Source organism: Lissotriton helveticus, chromosome 1_1 (assembly GCF_964261635.1).
Source record: "Lissotriton helveticus chromosome 1_1, aLisHel1.1, whole genome shotgun sequence".
In the NCBI taxonomy this organism is placed as follows: Eukaryota; Metazoa; Chordata; class Amphibia; order Caudata; family Salamandridae; genus Lissotriton; species Lissotriton helveticus.
In genome coordinates, this window is record NC_136057.1 from 1,700,152,620 (window position 1) to 1,700,169,227 (window position 16,608).

Genomic DNA, 16,608 nt, shown 5'->3' on the forward strand with positions numbered 1-16,608 from the left:
CCCTGTAGCAACGTTTTCGGCTCTTAAATCAGGAAACATGATTTGGGGTTCCTGATTTCCCACTTGTGCAAACTATGTGATCCTGGACAAATCAATGTATCTTCTTCTGCGAGGGCCCTCTCTCTTCCAAGGGTGGACGTCTTAACCCTCAGGAGAAAGTACTACAGAAAAGACTGCAAATTAGCAATTAACAGCAAACAGATGCAGTAGGGGGCAATACCACTTGATCCCATTAAGTTAGTATATATCCCTTGTAGTACAATACAAACCTAGTCTGAATGATCCAGGGGTATTGGCAAAGTTAGTGTTTACTTTAGATTATGCTGGCATTGCCTGCTCAGAAGAAATTCTGAGAGATACATTCTATTTTTGGAGCTGTGGATTTCTTTCCAATTAGTGTGAATACGCAAAAGGGAAAAAAGGGCAAAAGTATACAAAATAATGAAGTGGCCTAACACCTCAGGCACACCAGCTCTGACACTGAAATGCACTACCACTCAGAGGGGTGAGTACATGCAATAAGGCACTATGCCATCAGTCACAGTGCAAGTCAGCCAATGGATAAAGTGAGATGACCCAGTGCAACATGTTGCATGCTGCGATGGGCAGAAGCAAAGTGTGAAATACAGTTCAACCGGTCAATGGGTAAAGAGGGCTGACCTACTGCCACTGGTTGTATGGAAATGTATTATGTTTTTATAAAAAGAGAAAGCTAGAGAGACAACTACAGCTGTCCCCGGGCCAGACCTAAAATACAGACATACATACATACATACATACATACATACATACATATGTACGTACATATATAATACAGAGGTGGAGGGGGTGCGGTCTGTGACGAAGGACTATGGTTATATGGGTCTCTTTGCAGGATGTCTTAAAACCGATAGCTTTATTCCAATGTCCAAAGGATAATGCCCTTTAAGAGGGAAACGTGAACATCGTTGCGTTGTTTAAGATGCTAGTTATGCTATTCACATGTTTATGTTAGGGGTTTCTTCTATAGCTCAACCTATGCCATTTATACTGCCTCTTGGTACTGTCTGCTTTCTCAGATTAGTAGTGTGACATCTACTGGTTATCGTTTACACTTCAGGGCCAGGTTTTGAGATTACCCTAGCACCTGTGCATGTGGGGTCAAGGTCAGCCAGATGTGGGCTCCATAGTTAAGGCTGTCTGGTGGAGGATCCTTGTGTGTGTGTGTGTGTGTCTGTGCCTCTTGCCCCTGGTGGATATCTTGGTTGGCAGAGATTGGCACACCTGCTGTTAGCGGGTTTCCCTACATGGAGAAAGAACCATTTAGGGCTTCCGGTCTTGCACACACCCACAAGACCTGTGTGCTGTGAGGGAAGTAGCTCAGATATGAACTCTGCAGATCAGGGGTCGTGTCTTTGGTACTGTTGGCGGTCTCAGTTAGCAGAGGGACATTACTGCTCATGGGATTTCCCACAGAGAAGTGTGCTTCACAGGGAGGGCCAAGTCTTTTTTCCTTTAGAGTTTTATTTTCGGTTTTAAGTTAAAGACACACATTTTAGTGGCAGGATCAATACACAAGACGCAGTTATGAAACCGCTTGTACACATGTCCAGCTTCATGTATCCATGCATCCATGCATGTCCTCCTTGAGTGTCTCCGGAGCCCACTCCATCCTGCTATGCGGGGTTGTGGAATTTTATGAAATATCTACTTGTCCATCGGACAAAATGCTTCATAAATCTAATTGGCCTGTAAAAAGAAAATTCCCTAGTCTCCTTGGTGCCATGCAGTGAGGTAAAACATGATGATAGTGGTCTCATTATACCAGAGTTCTGATAATAGCCTCTCTGTTTATGCTGGGACTAATATCGTAACATGGTTTGGATTCTAACAGATGCCCCTATTCAGCCACCTTTCTGCTAATCTACCTAATGGGGATGGAAGTAGAGAGAAGTGTTAGTTTCAGGGTTGGAATACCCTTTTGAGTCTGAGCACACCTACAAACATCCATGTTTAAGAGTTTTAACCAACTCGTCTCATCTCTTCCCACACTGGGAAACGGTGGAAATTTACTTTTCACAATGACAGAAGTAAAACAATTTCCACTGTGTGAAAAAAAGGTTTGTAGGGAAAGTGAACTTGCAAATTCTCTGGAGATTTTTGCACGAGGAAACATACACATGCATATTTGCTCAGATTAAAATGCAGTTCATGAGCGTTTTCTAGTAGTACACTTTCCTGGCCTACTTATGTAAATTTTTGTGAATTCATGAAAGTTGTAAATCTGCACTAATGCAAGATCATGTATGTATATATATATATATATATATATATATATATACATACATACATACATACATACATACACACAACTTCATATACTTCATAGGTTTACCCCGTGTGACAGCATTCTGCTGTTTAACAAGGAGCACATCAACCCACAAAGTAGTTTCTTCAGTGCCATTGACTACTATGGCAATGTATGCTTTTTGTGTCCCAAACTACTTTTGCTTTTAGCCAATGTTTTTGTACATTGGTGAGGACCCAGCAGGTTCCACAACAATCATGTTTTACAAAAATCACGTCAAAACATGCTATGACAAAGCCAAAAGGCTGGTAACCACCACCAGACCTATTATCTTTGTCAATGTTTGTTTATTTTCATGTCACCATTAACTTTGGCAAAACTGGTTTTACACTGATTTCCATTAATTAATAATTTTTAGGAAACATTTGCATGTATCTAACACGTTTTACTAATTTGATGCCTCAGAGAAATGGTACCTAAAATTGAACAGTTAAGCAAAACATTTTTCTTTTATTTGCTATTTGTGTGTACATAATATGTTTTTTTAAGCAAAGAATCACAAAACTTGCTTTCAAGCATCAACAACTGTTTGCATCTAATAAGAATGCAGTCCAGTAGCATCATAGTTAACCTCAAATTGTTAACCTTTGTAAATGTCAATTCAATTTTAATACTGAAACCACTGTCAGTACCTGAGCTCACAGTATTTTCCTAGCATGCTCACACTATCAATAACTACCTTGCATTAATCAATCAATCAAGACATTTGTAGAGTGTGCTACATACCCATGAGGGTCTCCAGGCGCTGGGGGGGGGGCTGCTAGTGGTCGAAGAGCCAGGTCTTGAGGAGTCTTCTGAATGCCGGTAGGTCTTGGGTCTGCCGTAGGTTGGTGGGGAGGGTGTGCCAGGTCTTGGCGGCGAGGTGAGAAAAGGATCTGCCACTCGCAGTCCTTTTCCGGATGCGGGGGACAGTGGCGAGGCCGAGGCTGGTGGAGCGGAGCTGGCGGGTGGGGGAGTAGAAGTTAAGTTGTCTGTTGAGGTATGCTGTGCCGGTTTTGTGAAGAGCTTTGTGTGCGTGGATGAGGAGTTTGAAGGTTATCCTCTTGTTGATGGGGAGCCAGTGCAGGTCTCTCAGGTGGGAAGTGATGTGGTTGTGGCGAGGGATGTCGAGGATCAGACGTGGCGAGGCGTTCTGGATGTGTTGCAATCGTCTCAGGACCTTGGCCGACGTTCCTGCGTAGAGGGCGTTACCGTAGTCCAGCCAGCTGGTGACGAGGGCCTGGGTGACTGTTCTTCTCGTCTCGGTGGGGATCCACCTGAAGATCCTGCGGAGCATTCGGAGGGTGTTGAAGCAGGACGAGGAGACGGCGTTGACCTTTTTAGCCATGGAGAGGGTGGAGTCGAGGATGACCCCTAAGTTGCGTGCGTGGTCAGTGGGTGTCGGAGCTGTTCCTAGGGTTGTCGGCCACCAGGAGACTTCCCAAGCTGTAGGGGTGAAGCCAAGGATGAGGACCTCTGTCTTGTCCGAGTTCAACTCCAGCCGACTGTTCCTCATCCATTCGGCGACGGCCTTCATTCCTTCGTGGAGGTTGGTTTTGGCAGTGGGGGGTCTTTGGTGAGGGAGATGATCAGCTGGGCGTCGTCGGCATAGGAGATGATGTTGAGGTCTTGCTGTCGGCCGACGTGGGCGAGGGGTACCATGTAGATGCTGAACAGCGTTGGGCTGAGGGAGGAGCCCTGGGGTACGCCGCAGATGGGGGGGAGACGGACGCTCTGGGTTCTACCGGAAAGGAAGGATGTGGTCCAGTCCAGGGCCTTCTCTTGGATCACCGCATCGCGTAGGTGTGTTCGTAGTGTGCGGTGGCAGACTGTGTCGAAGGCGGCTGACCGGTCCTGGAGGATGAGGGCTGCTGTTTCTCTGTTGTCCAGCAGGGTCTTGATGTCATCGGTGGCAGCGAGGAGGGCGGTTTCAGTGCTGTGGTTGCTGCGGAGTGAGCAAGGGACTCACGTCTGAGCATACCCTGCCAACTTATGGCAAACATAGCGGTACAAAAAGGGGGGGTGATGGACGGAGCATCTGAACCAATCAAACACTCACACCCAGTCAAAAGATCTGGGTTTAATCTATCAACGTTCTTTAGCCCACTCTCCCACCCCAGTTCAGACATGGCCATATGCAAATCAGTCTGACCCTGTGCCTCATGGGAACAGTCCAGCCCGAACTGCCAAGCCATGCCTTTCCTGGACTGGAAACAAGCTTCCGAGGACCGGTTTCTGGCATTTCAGCCGTCTTCAGCCCGGCTTGCTCACGTCTGAGCATACCCTGCCAACTTATGGCAAACCGCTTTGTTCGCCATAAGTTGGCAGGGTATGCTCAGACGTGAGTCCCTTGCTCACTTTGCCACTGGATTCAAGCAAGCCTGGCTGAAGACGGCTGAAATGCCAGAAACCGGTCCTAGGAAGCTTGTTTCCGGTCCAGGGAAGGCATGGCTTGGCAATTCGGGCTGGACTGTTCCCATGAGGCACAGGGTCAGACTGATTTGCATATGGCCATGTCTGAACTGGGGTGGCAGAGTGGGCTAAAGAACGGTGATGGATTAAACCCAGATCTTTTGATTGGGTGTGAGTGTTTGATTAGTTCAGATGCTCCGTCCATCACCCCCCCTTTTTGTACCGCTTTGTTCGCCATAAGTTGGCAGGGTATGTTCAGACGTGAGTCCCTTGCTCACTTTGCCACTGGATTCAAGCAAGCCTGGCTGAAGACGGCTGAAATGCCAGAAACCGGTCCTAAGAAGCTTGTTTCTGGTCCAGGGAAGGCATGGCTTGGCAGTTTGGGCTTGACTGTTCCCATGAGGCACAGGGTCAGACTGATTTGCATATGCCATATCTGAACTGGGGTGGCAGAGTGGGCTAAAGAACGGTGATGGATTAAACCCATATCTTTTGACTGGGTGTGAGTGTTTGATTTGTTCAGATGCTCCATCCATCACCCCCCCCCCCCTTTTTGTACCGCTTTGTTCACCATAAGTTGGCAGGGTATGCTCAGACGTGAGTCCCTTGCTCACTTTGCCACTGGATTCCAGCAAGCCTGGCTGAAGACGGCTGAAATGCCAGATACCGGTCCTAGGGAGCTTGTTTCCGGTCCAGGGAAGGCATGGCTTGGCAGTTCAGGCTGGACTGTTCCCATGAGGCACAGGGTCAGACTGATTTGCATATGGCCATCTCTGAACTGGGGTGGCAGAGTGGGCTAAAGAACGGTGATGGATTAAACCCAGATCTTTTGAATGGGTGTGAGTGTTTGATTGTTTCAGATGCTCCGTCCATCACCCCTCCCCCCCATTTTTGTACCGGTACATGAGAGCAGGCGGTTGGTGCCGGTGGTGGTCGTGGGGGCAATGGTTGCTGGGGTGGTTGTGGCGTTGAAGCTGTCATGGATATTGGCGATCTTTTGGTGGAAGAAGGTGGCCAGCGCGTCGCACAGGTCTTGTGAAGGCGGGATGTCGTTTGTGTTGGAGCTGGGGTTGGAGAGTTCCTTCACGATGTTGAAGAGCACTTTGCTGTTGTGTGCGTTGTTATCCAGGCGGTCTTTGAATGAAGCCCTCTTGGCGGCTCTGATGAGTTGACGGTATCTGCGGGTGGCCTTCTTGTGGACTGAGTAGTTGTCCGGTGGTCGTTCGTGGAGCCAGTTCTCCAGTTTTCGGCATGTTCGTTTGGAGACCTGGAGGTCTTCGGTGAACCTGGTGGCTCTCTTGTTGGTGTGGCTGTTGGAGGGAGTCTTGAGCGGGGCGAGGGTGTTGGCGCAGTCGTTGATCCATTCTCTGAGGTTGCGGGCGGTGGTGTTGGGGTCGATGGAGTCGGTGGATGGGCTCTGGGCAAGGGTGGTGGTTAGCTGGTCTTCTGTGACCTTGCTCCAGCGGCGTCGAGGCATCTGTTGGGTGTGTTGGTGCATGATGGGTTTCTTGAAGGTGAAGCCATGCATACAAGTTTGAACAGTATGAACATAAATATACAAATTGTACCTTAATTGCAGAAAATGTTCCTACATAGAACTATGATGTGGCACTGTGATATTTCAGCCAAAGGGTTTGTGCTGCAGGGAGTTGGGCCTACTTGTCAAAATACAAAAGAAACAGTAAATATTATTGTTCTTTACCCCAAACAATATACCCCTGGCTAGCTACCCACCTACAATTCAAGGGGGGGCAGAAATTCCCCATGTGCAGGCAGGTGCAGTGAGTAACTAGACCTGCCTGTATGGGGATGTTTGTTGGTCCATGGAACTCCCTCCTATCCCTTAAGAGGCACACCACTTTTTGTGCTGCACAACCAATTTACCCCCTGACAGACTTTTAGGGCTCGCATAAGACAGTGCATGCATCGTCTGTTGTGAGATGTGTTGTTACCTTACAGTGGGCTTAGAGCCCCTTAAATGCTTACCACTGGTTGGCTTTATTGTATCTTTCATTTCCTTTCTGCATATTTGTCAGCTTCTGTGGACTTTCCATCCTCATCTGGTTTTTGTCCCTTTACTGGAGCATGGCATTACTTGTGTCCTTCCACTACTCCTTTTTCAGGTGCTACTTCTATTCTTTTTGGCTAAGATCTCTCTGAGATTGCATGCATTTTCCAACTGTCTCCCTTACGTACTTTGTGTTCTTCTTTCTCATCCGTATGTTTATCCCCCTGCAAACCCCACCTCAGTTGCCGTACTTGCTTCCTTCCAGCCCGCCTACCTTCTGTTTTAGTTCTTTCTTCCCCACCTTTTCTCTATTGTGTGTGTGTTTCCGCATCCCCGCCTGCCCACCCTCCATTGCCCTTTTGCTTCCCCATCTTCTGTTATCGGTTTGCTTTCCCATACACGCACCAATAAATTGTGAGAAAATATTCGCTGTTATGTCCTGTGAGAAAGGCGTGCCCGATTATTTTACACTGGGACGATGGTGAGGTTGTGCATAGAAGAATATATAGACCACTTCTGTAATCTCTGATATAGCTGCTGAAGCTTTGGAGTGGTACCATGGTGTCCATCCCATTTGCACTATCACTGCAGCAGGTAAACTGGCTTGTTCACTTGAAGGAACTCCGGAAGCACACATGAGTCTCTTGTGCTTGAGCTCAGCACGCAGGCATGTGAAGATGTGTTCAATGATGTGGCCGCACGTAGGCATGTAAAACATTTTCACTGTTGTGGCTGGGCTATTGTGGCTGCTATTTTTTTAACCAACTTTTACCTAATTTATTCAATCAAACAATCAATCAGGATTTATAAAGCACGGTTAAACACCCAATAGGGTATCCAGGTGTTTGCAGGTCCTGGAGGCTTATTCGAACAACCAGATCTTGAGGGCAATTTGTAATTCCCGAAGTGAGGTGATGGTCCGGAGGTGTGTGGGGAGGCTGTTCAGGTCTTCACCGCGATGTGGAAGAAGGAGCGTACTCCACCTCTGCTCAAGTAGATGCAGGGAGTATGGGCAAGTGAAAGGGAGGAGGAGCGTAGTCTTCTCAATGGTTGGTGGAAGTTCAGGCAGTTGTTAATGTAGGTGGGTCCTTCGTTCTGTAGATCCTTGTGTGTGTGGTCAACAGCTTGAATTGGCAACTCTTTTCCTGGGGAGCCAGTGGTGTTTCCTGAGGTGGGGTGTGATGCGGGTTCAACAGGAAAGGCAGAGGATTAGTCTGGCTGTGGGATTCTGTATGGTCTGAAGTCTCAGTAGAAGGTGTGTGGCGATTCCTACATAGAGGCCATTGCCAAAGTCCAGTCGGCTGGTGATGAGGGCTATGTCATGGTGCGTCTCGTGTGTAGGGGTAGCCACTTGAATATCTTACATAGCATGTGCATAGTGCAGAAGCAGGCGGAGGAGACAGCATTGATCTGGGATTTCATGGTGAGCTTGTTGTCAATAATGATTTTGAGGTTTCTTGCATGGTTGGAGAGAGTGGGTGTAGGTCTTATGGCTGATGGCCACCAGGAGTCGTTCCATGTGTTGCTGCTGTTGCCAAAGAATAGTACTTCCGTCTTGTCTGTGTTCAGCTGCAGGCAGTTGTTCTTCATCAAGCCAGCAACACTTGTCATGCATCTGTGGAAGTTGGTTCTGGTGGTGAGAGGATGAGTTGGGTGTCTGTGTAGGAAATTATGTAGAGACTGTGGTATCTCACGATGTTGGCCAGCTGGGTCATATATGCGTTGAAGAGCGTGGGGCTGAGGCACGAGACCTGGAGGACACCACAGATTATTTCCTTGGGATCAGAGGTGAAAGGTGGGAGGTGGATCCTCTGGGCTCTTCTGATGAGGAAGGTGGCAATCTAACTGAGCATCTCCTTGGATGCTGATGTGGTGGAGTCTTTCTATCAGTATGTGGTGAGATACTGTGTTGATGTCAGGGACTGTCCGGGACTATGTAGGGAACACAGTCAGGGACTTGGGCAAGGTCTGGGAACTGGGTAGAAAACATACACAGAAAGAGGAATACAGCGCTGCCCAGGATCATACAGGGATTCAGAGGAGAAAAGGGGATCCAAAGGGGAAGCCTGTAGAAGAGAACAAGATGGGTAAGACTCAGAAAGGAAGGGCACTCATGAGACAATTTAGCCTTCAGTATAACTACACCCAGGAAGAATGTGCAAGACATATATATGAAACAACATTAACAATAAAGGGGAGTGTGGGATAAAGCACCCAGGAGCTCCACACGGTAAGACTGAAGCTCAGTAAGTTTCTCACCCACAATTGCTGTTACAGATACTGACTGCAAATATCCACATATAGGATATGCATGCAAAGGCAGGGTCTGTGGCGCTTATACCTATGGTGATGTTATAAATGCAACTCAAAGACAATACTCACAGTGAACAAGAAACACCACCTAGGTAGTCAGCTGTGCCCGCGGATCCTGGCGATCAAACAGGAACACGCAAGGCAGTAACAGCAAGGGGGTACAACTAAACACAAGCACAATAGACAAGGAGCTAGCAAGGAGGAGTGCTTAACAGGAAAGGAAGGAAATCACAGGGCACACTTGGCAGAAAACAGGTAACAAACATACATGGCAACACAAGCAAGACAGCAGAATAGAAATACAGAAAACTAGAACTGGAACCAAGGAAATGGGAAGAAAGGCAGGGACTGGAAAGGATATACAGAAGGGGAGGCTACAAGGGTATACTAGAATAGTGCAGGTTAAGGAATCAAGAAAACAAAGTAGCATAGAAGGCAGTGCTGGGGCAGGATCAAGAATGAAGCTAAGGCTCAAGAGTCAAGGTAGCACTACAGGCAGTGCTGGTTCAGGAACAGGGAATTGCTAAAGCTTCAAGGAGTCACGGTAGCACTGCAGGCAGTGCTAATTCAGGTACAAGGAATAGCTATAGCTCAGGAACTCAGGAAACAAGGTAGCTATGCAAGCAGTGCTAATTCAGGAGAAGGGAAACTGCTGCAGTTCAAGAACAAGGAATACTAAGGCTCAGGGGTAAAGGTAGCACTGCAGGCAGTGCTAATTCCGGAACAAGGAAAACAGCAGCAGGTCAGGAACAAGGCAAAACTAAAGCTCAGGAAACAGGAACAGCAAAAGATCAGGAGCACTGGAAACAAGGATCAGTCTCACCGGTAAACAGCTACAATGACCAACCTTGGCCTGAAGGGCGCTGGGGCTTAAAAGAGCTCAAAGTAATCATATGCATCAGGTGTGAGCAGGTTAGCAGCAGCCAGCCACAGGTGAACTGGATTCCTCCACCTATCCTTGGCCTGCAGGCGTGGAGACAAAGCAGTGAGCAGAGAATTTTGGGTATTGGAGTTTCAGGCATGAGTAGGCTGGCTTCAAGTATAAGCAGGCTGGCTTTCACAAAACCCGGCATGGATTGGGAATGGATGTCAATTCTTAATAAGTGTCCAAATGGCTGGAAATCAGTATATGCATGCAGGGGAGGGTCTGGAATCTTATTAGTAGACTGGAAAGTCCCACTATGCGGCCCCCTGGTGGTGGGTACGAGAGCACAGGGAGCGAATCGTGACAGTTGAAGGCTGCCAAGAGGTCAAGGAGGATCAAAGCTGCTGTTTCTCCTCAGTCAAGGAGGGTTTGGATGTCGTCTGTAGCTGAGATCTGGGTGGTTTCAGTGCTGTGATTGCTGCAGAAGCCGGATTGGGAGGCATTGAGTAGCTGGTTCTGCTTCAGGTGTGTCATAAGTTGATTGATGATGATCTCCTCCAGTACCTTTGCTGGGAATGGGAGCAGGGAGATTGGCCAGTAGTTTTTGAGTTGTCAGCAGCCGATGGTGGGTTTTTGAGCAGTAGTCTGACTTCGGCATGTTTCCAGACGTCGGGAAATGTTTTGGTGGTGACAGAGGTATTGGGTAGGGTGGTGAGTTCCTGGCCTATCCTTTGGTTTTGGAGGTTGAAAATAAGATTGAGGCTTGGGTGTGTGGGAGCTCCTGAGTGCTTAGATTTCATGGTGGAGGTGGTGTCCTGAGTGGAGAGGATGTTCCAGGTGGTCAGTGTGTGGTTTGTGTCAGTTCCGGTGGTGGCCAATCTTTCGAAGAAGTCCGCAGGTGAGAGTTGGTTTTTGAAGTTTCTGTATATGGTTGCGATATCATGGAAGAAGGGGGCAAGGTTCTCGCACTGCTCCTGTGTGGGATTGATGTTGTTTTCACTGGTAGCTGGGTTGGAGTATTCCTTAACAATGTTGAAAGGTTCCTTGGTGGTGTTGCCGCTGGTTTCGATGCGTGCAGCAGTGGCTGTCTTCTCTGTTGCCCTCAGCAGGTGATGGTAGAGGTTTAGGGCGGTCTTGAAGGCTGCCCTGCCAGAGGTGTCCTTGCTGGTGCGCCATCTCCTCTTGAACTGTTTCCTGTCTTGTTTCGCTGTTCTGAGTTTTTGGGTGCACCAGCTGGCCTTTTTAGAGGATTTTCTCTCTATGTTGCTCTTGACGGGGGACAATGTTGTCTGCACAATTGGTGATCCAGGCGTTGAAGATTTTCACTCCCTGTTTGAGGTTGGTAGTGGTAGCAGGGTTGGAGGTGTTGAAGGCGTTCACCCAGCTGATCTCTGAGATTTGATCCCACCTCCGTTGGGGGGGCCTTGGTCGTGGCGGTGAGGGGGCTGGAGATGCTGAAGTGGACGATGCAGTGATCAGTCCATGTGAGTTCTGTGACATGCCTGTATTTTATTCAGGTGCCAGAGGTAAAAATTGGTTCCAGCAGGTGTCCTACGGTGTGTGTAGGGTCATGGATGATGTGGGTCAATCCGAGGCTACTCATACTGTTAAAAAGGTGTGTGGTGTTTGTGTCACTGGAGTCGTTGATGTCGAAATGTACGTCGCCGAGGAAGATGTAGTCCTTGGAGTCTGAGGCTAGGGGTGCAATGAAGTTTGCAATGTTGTTGTAAAAGCTGAAGCACTGGACTGGGGGTCAGTATAAGAGGGTACCTCTTGTGATTGTCTTATTTTCTGTGTGGAGCTTGAAGTTGAGATGTTCCATGGGGGTGGTTGTGTTGTCGGTGGTGTGGGTACACTGTATGGTCTCTTTGAGGATGATGGCTGTTCCTCCTACCAGCATGTTGGTGTGTTCCTGGTGAGTGAATTTATATCTGTCAAGGATTGCTGTGGAAATGCCTGGGCCAGATATGGGGTTGAGCCAGGTCTCAGTGAGAAAGACTAGGTCGGTGCAAGGGTGACAATGAGGTCCCATAATTCAGTGGAATGCTTGCACAGTGAACATGTGTTGAGAATGGCACATGCCAGTTGGTGTTTGTGTTCAGGTGGTGTCTGGTGTGTGTTCGGGGTTGGGGTGGTCGCTGGCTGGTGTGTGTGCAGTTGCAGGTGAAGTGGCAGTGGGTGCAGGTAAAAGATCCTACCGTGGAGCATGGGTCAGTGTGGCGGCAGTGTTTATTGTGGCATCCAGAGTCGAGGGAGTAGAGCTCGTGATGGTGTATCTTCGGGGGGGGCAGGAGGGCCAGGGGTCATGGCTCTTGGTACGGTCCAAGTGTACACAGCCGCCTGCATTAAGTAGGTCCTGGGTGGACAGGGCTTCTGTTGGCGGGAAGAGCGATGAGTGGGAAAACCTGCTCGGAAAAACCTGAGCGGGAAAACCCGGGCAGCTGCAGGGTTACTGGATCAGTCTGGAACAAGCATGAACTGGAGGCCTCGGGCAAGTGGCAAGCTAGGTGTCCAGGTGCCTACTCCTTATTGCCGCTGTATTTTTCCTGTTACTGATAAAAGGAGCAGAAAGTTGAGAATCCAGGACCAGACACTGCCTGATGCAAGCTGCAGTCTGTGACAGGATTGCATAAAGTCGAATGCTCATCTGCCTCTCCTAGTTGTGTCTGTTTACAGTAGAGGTATACAGCATATCCCGGATCCATGACAAATGACGCTATTTTAGGATAACCACTATCTATAAAAAGTTCTATTTAAGGCAATATATTTAAATGTACTTTATGTGGATATCTTGAACATCTAGTATGGGTACAGCCATTATTTGGAGATTATTTACAGAAATGCCATTTCACAATCAAAAGCGGAATCCACCAGGATTCAAACCTTACACCTGCAGATGACATACAGATCTCGGCAAAGCATGTTCAATCCACTGAGCAGTTTACATATTTCTATATTCAAACAGAAATAGAAGGTGCACTCTAAAAAAAGTCAATATCCGAAGTCGCTCTTTTTTGTATGGATTCTTCTTTATTCAAATTTCGTACAAAACATCAAAGGCACAGCCAACGCGTTTCGTTCCACTCTTTGCCTATTGGAACTTCGTCAGGGCAATAGAAAATATGCTCGCGATATCAAAGGCAGTACCCTTCAGACTGCCACATGGATCCACGATTTGCACTGTATAGGCCGTGGGTGTATTCTCATATATCAGGATACGGTTAAGGTCCCGTAGCTCCTGGGAAAGTCTTGGTCCAGTGCAGGTAATATGAGGAACCCGGTTCCAAAAGGGGTCAGCCTCCGTTCGTTTCGAAGTTGATTACGCTGTCCCAATGTAATATCCCCGACCAAAGTGCTTTGAAATGGTTTGTATGTAGCCAATATGTAGCGCACCGAGCCCGTTTTCCACCAGGTGGCCGCTCGTATTTATGTTTCCAGCGTCAAAAGTCCCCTCTCGGGCCTTCGGCGTATGCGGCCGAAGGTCCGAGAGCCGACACCCAACTATAGGTTCGGTTTGTTACACTAAGAAGCTTTGAATTGATATATGAAGCAATCGGCTGTTGCTTTGAGTCTGGGGACTTTTGACGCTGGAAACATAAATACGAGCGGCCACCTGGTGGAAAACGGGCTCGGTGCGCTACATATTGGCTACATACAAACCATTTCAAAGCACTTTGGTCGGGGATATTACATTGGGACAGCGTAATCAACTTCGAAACGAACGGAGGCTGACCCCTTTTGGAACCGGGTTCCTCATATTACCTGCACTGGACCAAGACTTTCCCAGGAGCTACGGGACCTTAACCTTATCCTGATATATGAGAATACACCCACGGCCTATACAGTGCAAATCGTGGATCCATGTGGCAGTCTGAAGGGTACTGCCTTTGATATCGCGAGCATATTTTCTATTGCCCTGACGAAGTTCCAATAGGCAAAGAGTGGAACGAAACGCGTTGGCTGTGCCTTTGATGTTTTGTACGAAATTTGAATAAAGAAGAATCCATACAAAAAAGAGCGACTTCGGATATTGACTTTTTTTAGAGTGCACCTTCTATTTCTGTTTGAATATTCGTGTAAATTACGCACCCTACGGCAGCGGGTGTTAGAAGTGGTTGCACCACCATTAATTGTGGAACTAATGAATTGCTGTGCATGACCTGGTCTGCTGCTTTGGTCCTTCTGCTTAAGTATTTCTATATTCATGTCACAGTCCTACTGGAACAATCTTGAATGAAAAGTTTATATAGAAAAAAATGTCTTCCCTCCCTCAACACTGCCCTCTAAATCTGAACGAGAATTAAAATGCCTGAATGTTTTTCCAGTTGTAAATGGGAACAGCCTCACCACTGGACAGTGGTACAACATATTTGCATTCTTTTAGGGCAATCCTCTTTTTAATAATGTCAGCCGTTTCCTGTGATAAATATTTTTGTAACTTTGTCCTAAACTTTCTATGAAGGACATGATGTAGCCTTTTGGCCACTATTATAAAATACTGCCATTACCATTTCAGACATTTTCTTCAGATGGTCGCATTCCTTTAATGTTTTATCAACCCCACTCTCTGTCTGCATGTCTCTCTTTCATTTCGCCAGCCTCAGTCAGATCACCCCAATATTGCAACTATCGCTATTTTAGCCTGTACTTGAGCCCATGACCTAGTTGAGTTTCGCTCTGTTGCCTAAGCTGGTTGGGACCATTTCCTCTCCCTTGTCACCCTTGTTTGAGAATTGTGACTTTGTAAATTGTTGTCAGTAGTATTGTTGATGATTAATGCAGATGGAGCTCACCATTTTAAAGAAATCATTAGTAAAACTAAAGCTAATTATGAGAAGGTATCTGGGCCAGCTATGTGTCAGAACTTAACATTTAGGAACACAGTCTTGAAATGTCTATATCCCCCCCCCATGTTCTTAGAGTTCAACTTGAGGGGAAGTGTTGGTGCTCCTAAGACCTCTGAGGGTTCCTTGGCTCAAACCGACTAATTCTTGAACCAGATAACTTCCCACCCAGTGGCATGACATAGGACCTTGTATACAGAACAGACACAGAAGTAGATGCTTGCTTCAGGAGTGGGGTTTAGCAGAAAGTAAGGCGCCTTTCCCATTGTGATAGAAGTGAATAACAAATATATTGTAAAGAAACAAGGGAACCCAAGTAAGGTCTGCCAGGGACCTTGGGAATTGAGAGATTTTTAAGCACAGTGGTCCCTAGAGAAACAGTAAAAAGGGGGGGAAATGAATATAGACCCAGTCAGTACTATATTTGTATAACTTGTCCTGCCGGACAGATGTCAGATATTCAATACTTTAAATTTAAATAGGAACAATACAGACAAAACAATTTGTAAGTGGGGGACACAAGCCTGCATCCAACTAAACCAAGAGGGACAAACAACCAAGAACACATTACTGTTGTTTCTCTACGGACCACTGTTCTTAGAAGTGAATAACAAGACAAAATATTTTTTTCACTACTGTCAGTGAAATAGAATCTGCTTTTTGTTTTCAGCACTACGGTCTAATCTGCAACCATGGACTTTACCAAGACCTCGCTACTGGACAACATGATTGGCGTGGGCGACATGGTCCTGCTTGAGTCGCCTGAGCTGAAGCCCATACTTGCAAATCTACAGGAACGGTTCAACCACGATGAAATCTATGTAAGTATTGATGGGGCATTCGGAGGTAACCTGCGAAAAGAGATGAGTCAGGCTCTCTAATGGGCCTGCGGTCATTTGTTGCCTGATCATAAGACATTTACTTATTTACAATCAAGGTAAGCATGGTGGGTTTTTTGGCTGTGACTCCCTATAGGTGAAGTAGAAGATTGAAGTACCAATCAACACATTGGGTATGTAGTTAGTTACTTTCCAATACATTTTACCATGGATCCTGTCCACAAACGTGTGGCATTTAAAAGTGGCTCGGAGATTAAAGGGTATAAGTCACCATTACAAAAAGTGAAAATGTTACAACATATGCATGGGAGTTATGATGACACTCTCTGAACCAAGGTCAGTGATAGCCTTCCCAGGGGTAGTGGCAAGAAACTGTCATTTTCTCAGAACATAATAAGGTGGTCTACATGTGAATCCTTTTAGCAACAAGTCTCACCAGAGTAGATAATCTTTAAACTTAGTTTTGAAGAATTAGTGGATAATACTCAATCCAAACTCAATGTGAACAAATATCCTGGTTGGATACCATTGAAATCTTAGAGTTAACTAGGCCACGCTTTGATGAACTGCGGTGCCGCTAATCTTTACTTCACAGTTAATAGGAAAGCGGTAGAGAGTTAGTAACTTATATAGCAGAGGCTGTCGGTTAGGATGGAAATGGTCACCTGCATGGCTCTGAAAATGTGTGCCCAGCCCCAAGTTCATCAGGTTTGACTTCCACTTAGCCCGCACAATAATCGCGTATGCACTGAAGGTTCCCTGTATCACAGACTGTGGCCTGTGTGGCTCAGTGGTCTTATAGGACATCCCATGTAAGGCCTCCTTTCATCTGGGCAATACTACCATCAGCTCACCCACTGCTGATTACTGATGGTGATGATTTTTTTTTTTTTACATTTATGACAGCAACAAGACAGTCTTCTACTAGGGGGAGTTGCCTACTGATCTCCCTAGTCTTTTAAATTGGTCTGCCTGTAACTTGCAATTGTGCCCTTCACTCT

The 16,608-nt window shown here is 46.9% G+C and overlaps 1 protein-coding gene across 5 annotated transcripts in view; it reads left to right on the plus strand.

Moving 5' to 3' along the window:
- The window catches only part of MYO1A (myosin IA), a 388,633-nt gene that overhangs the window by 40,687 nt on the left and 331,338 nt on the right, over window positions 1-16,608 (plus strand). For 2 of the 5 annotated variants that reach the window (XM_078689001.1, XM_078689002.1), the window contains exon 2: window positions 15,439-15,589. In XM_078689001.1, coding sequence (XP_078545127.1) covers window positions 15,461-15,589 — 129 coding nt within the window. In that variant the 5' untranslated portion in view covers window positions 15,439-15,460. Of the gene's footprint in view, window positions 1-15,410; window positions 15,590-16,608 lie in introns of all 5 variants that reach the window. The other 3 variants (XM_078689003.1, XM_078689005.1, XM_078689004.1) reach the window with 2 other exon arrangements.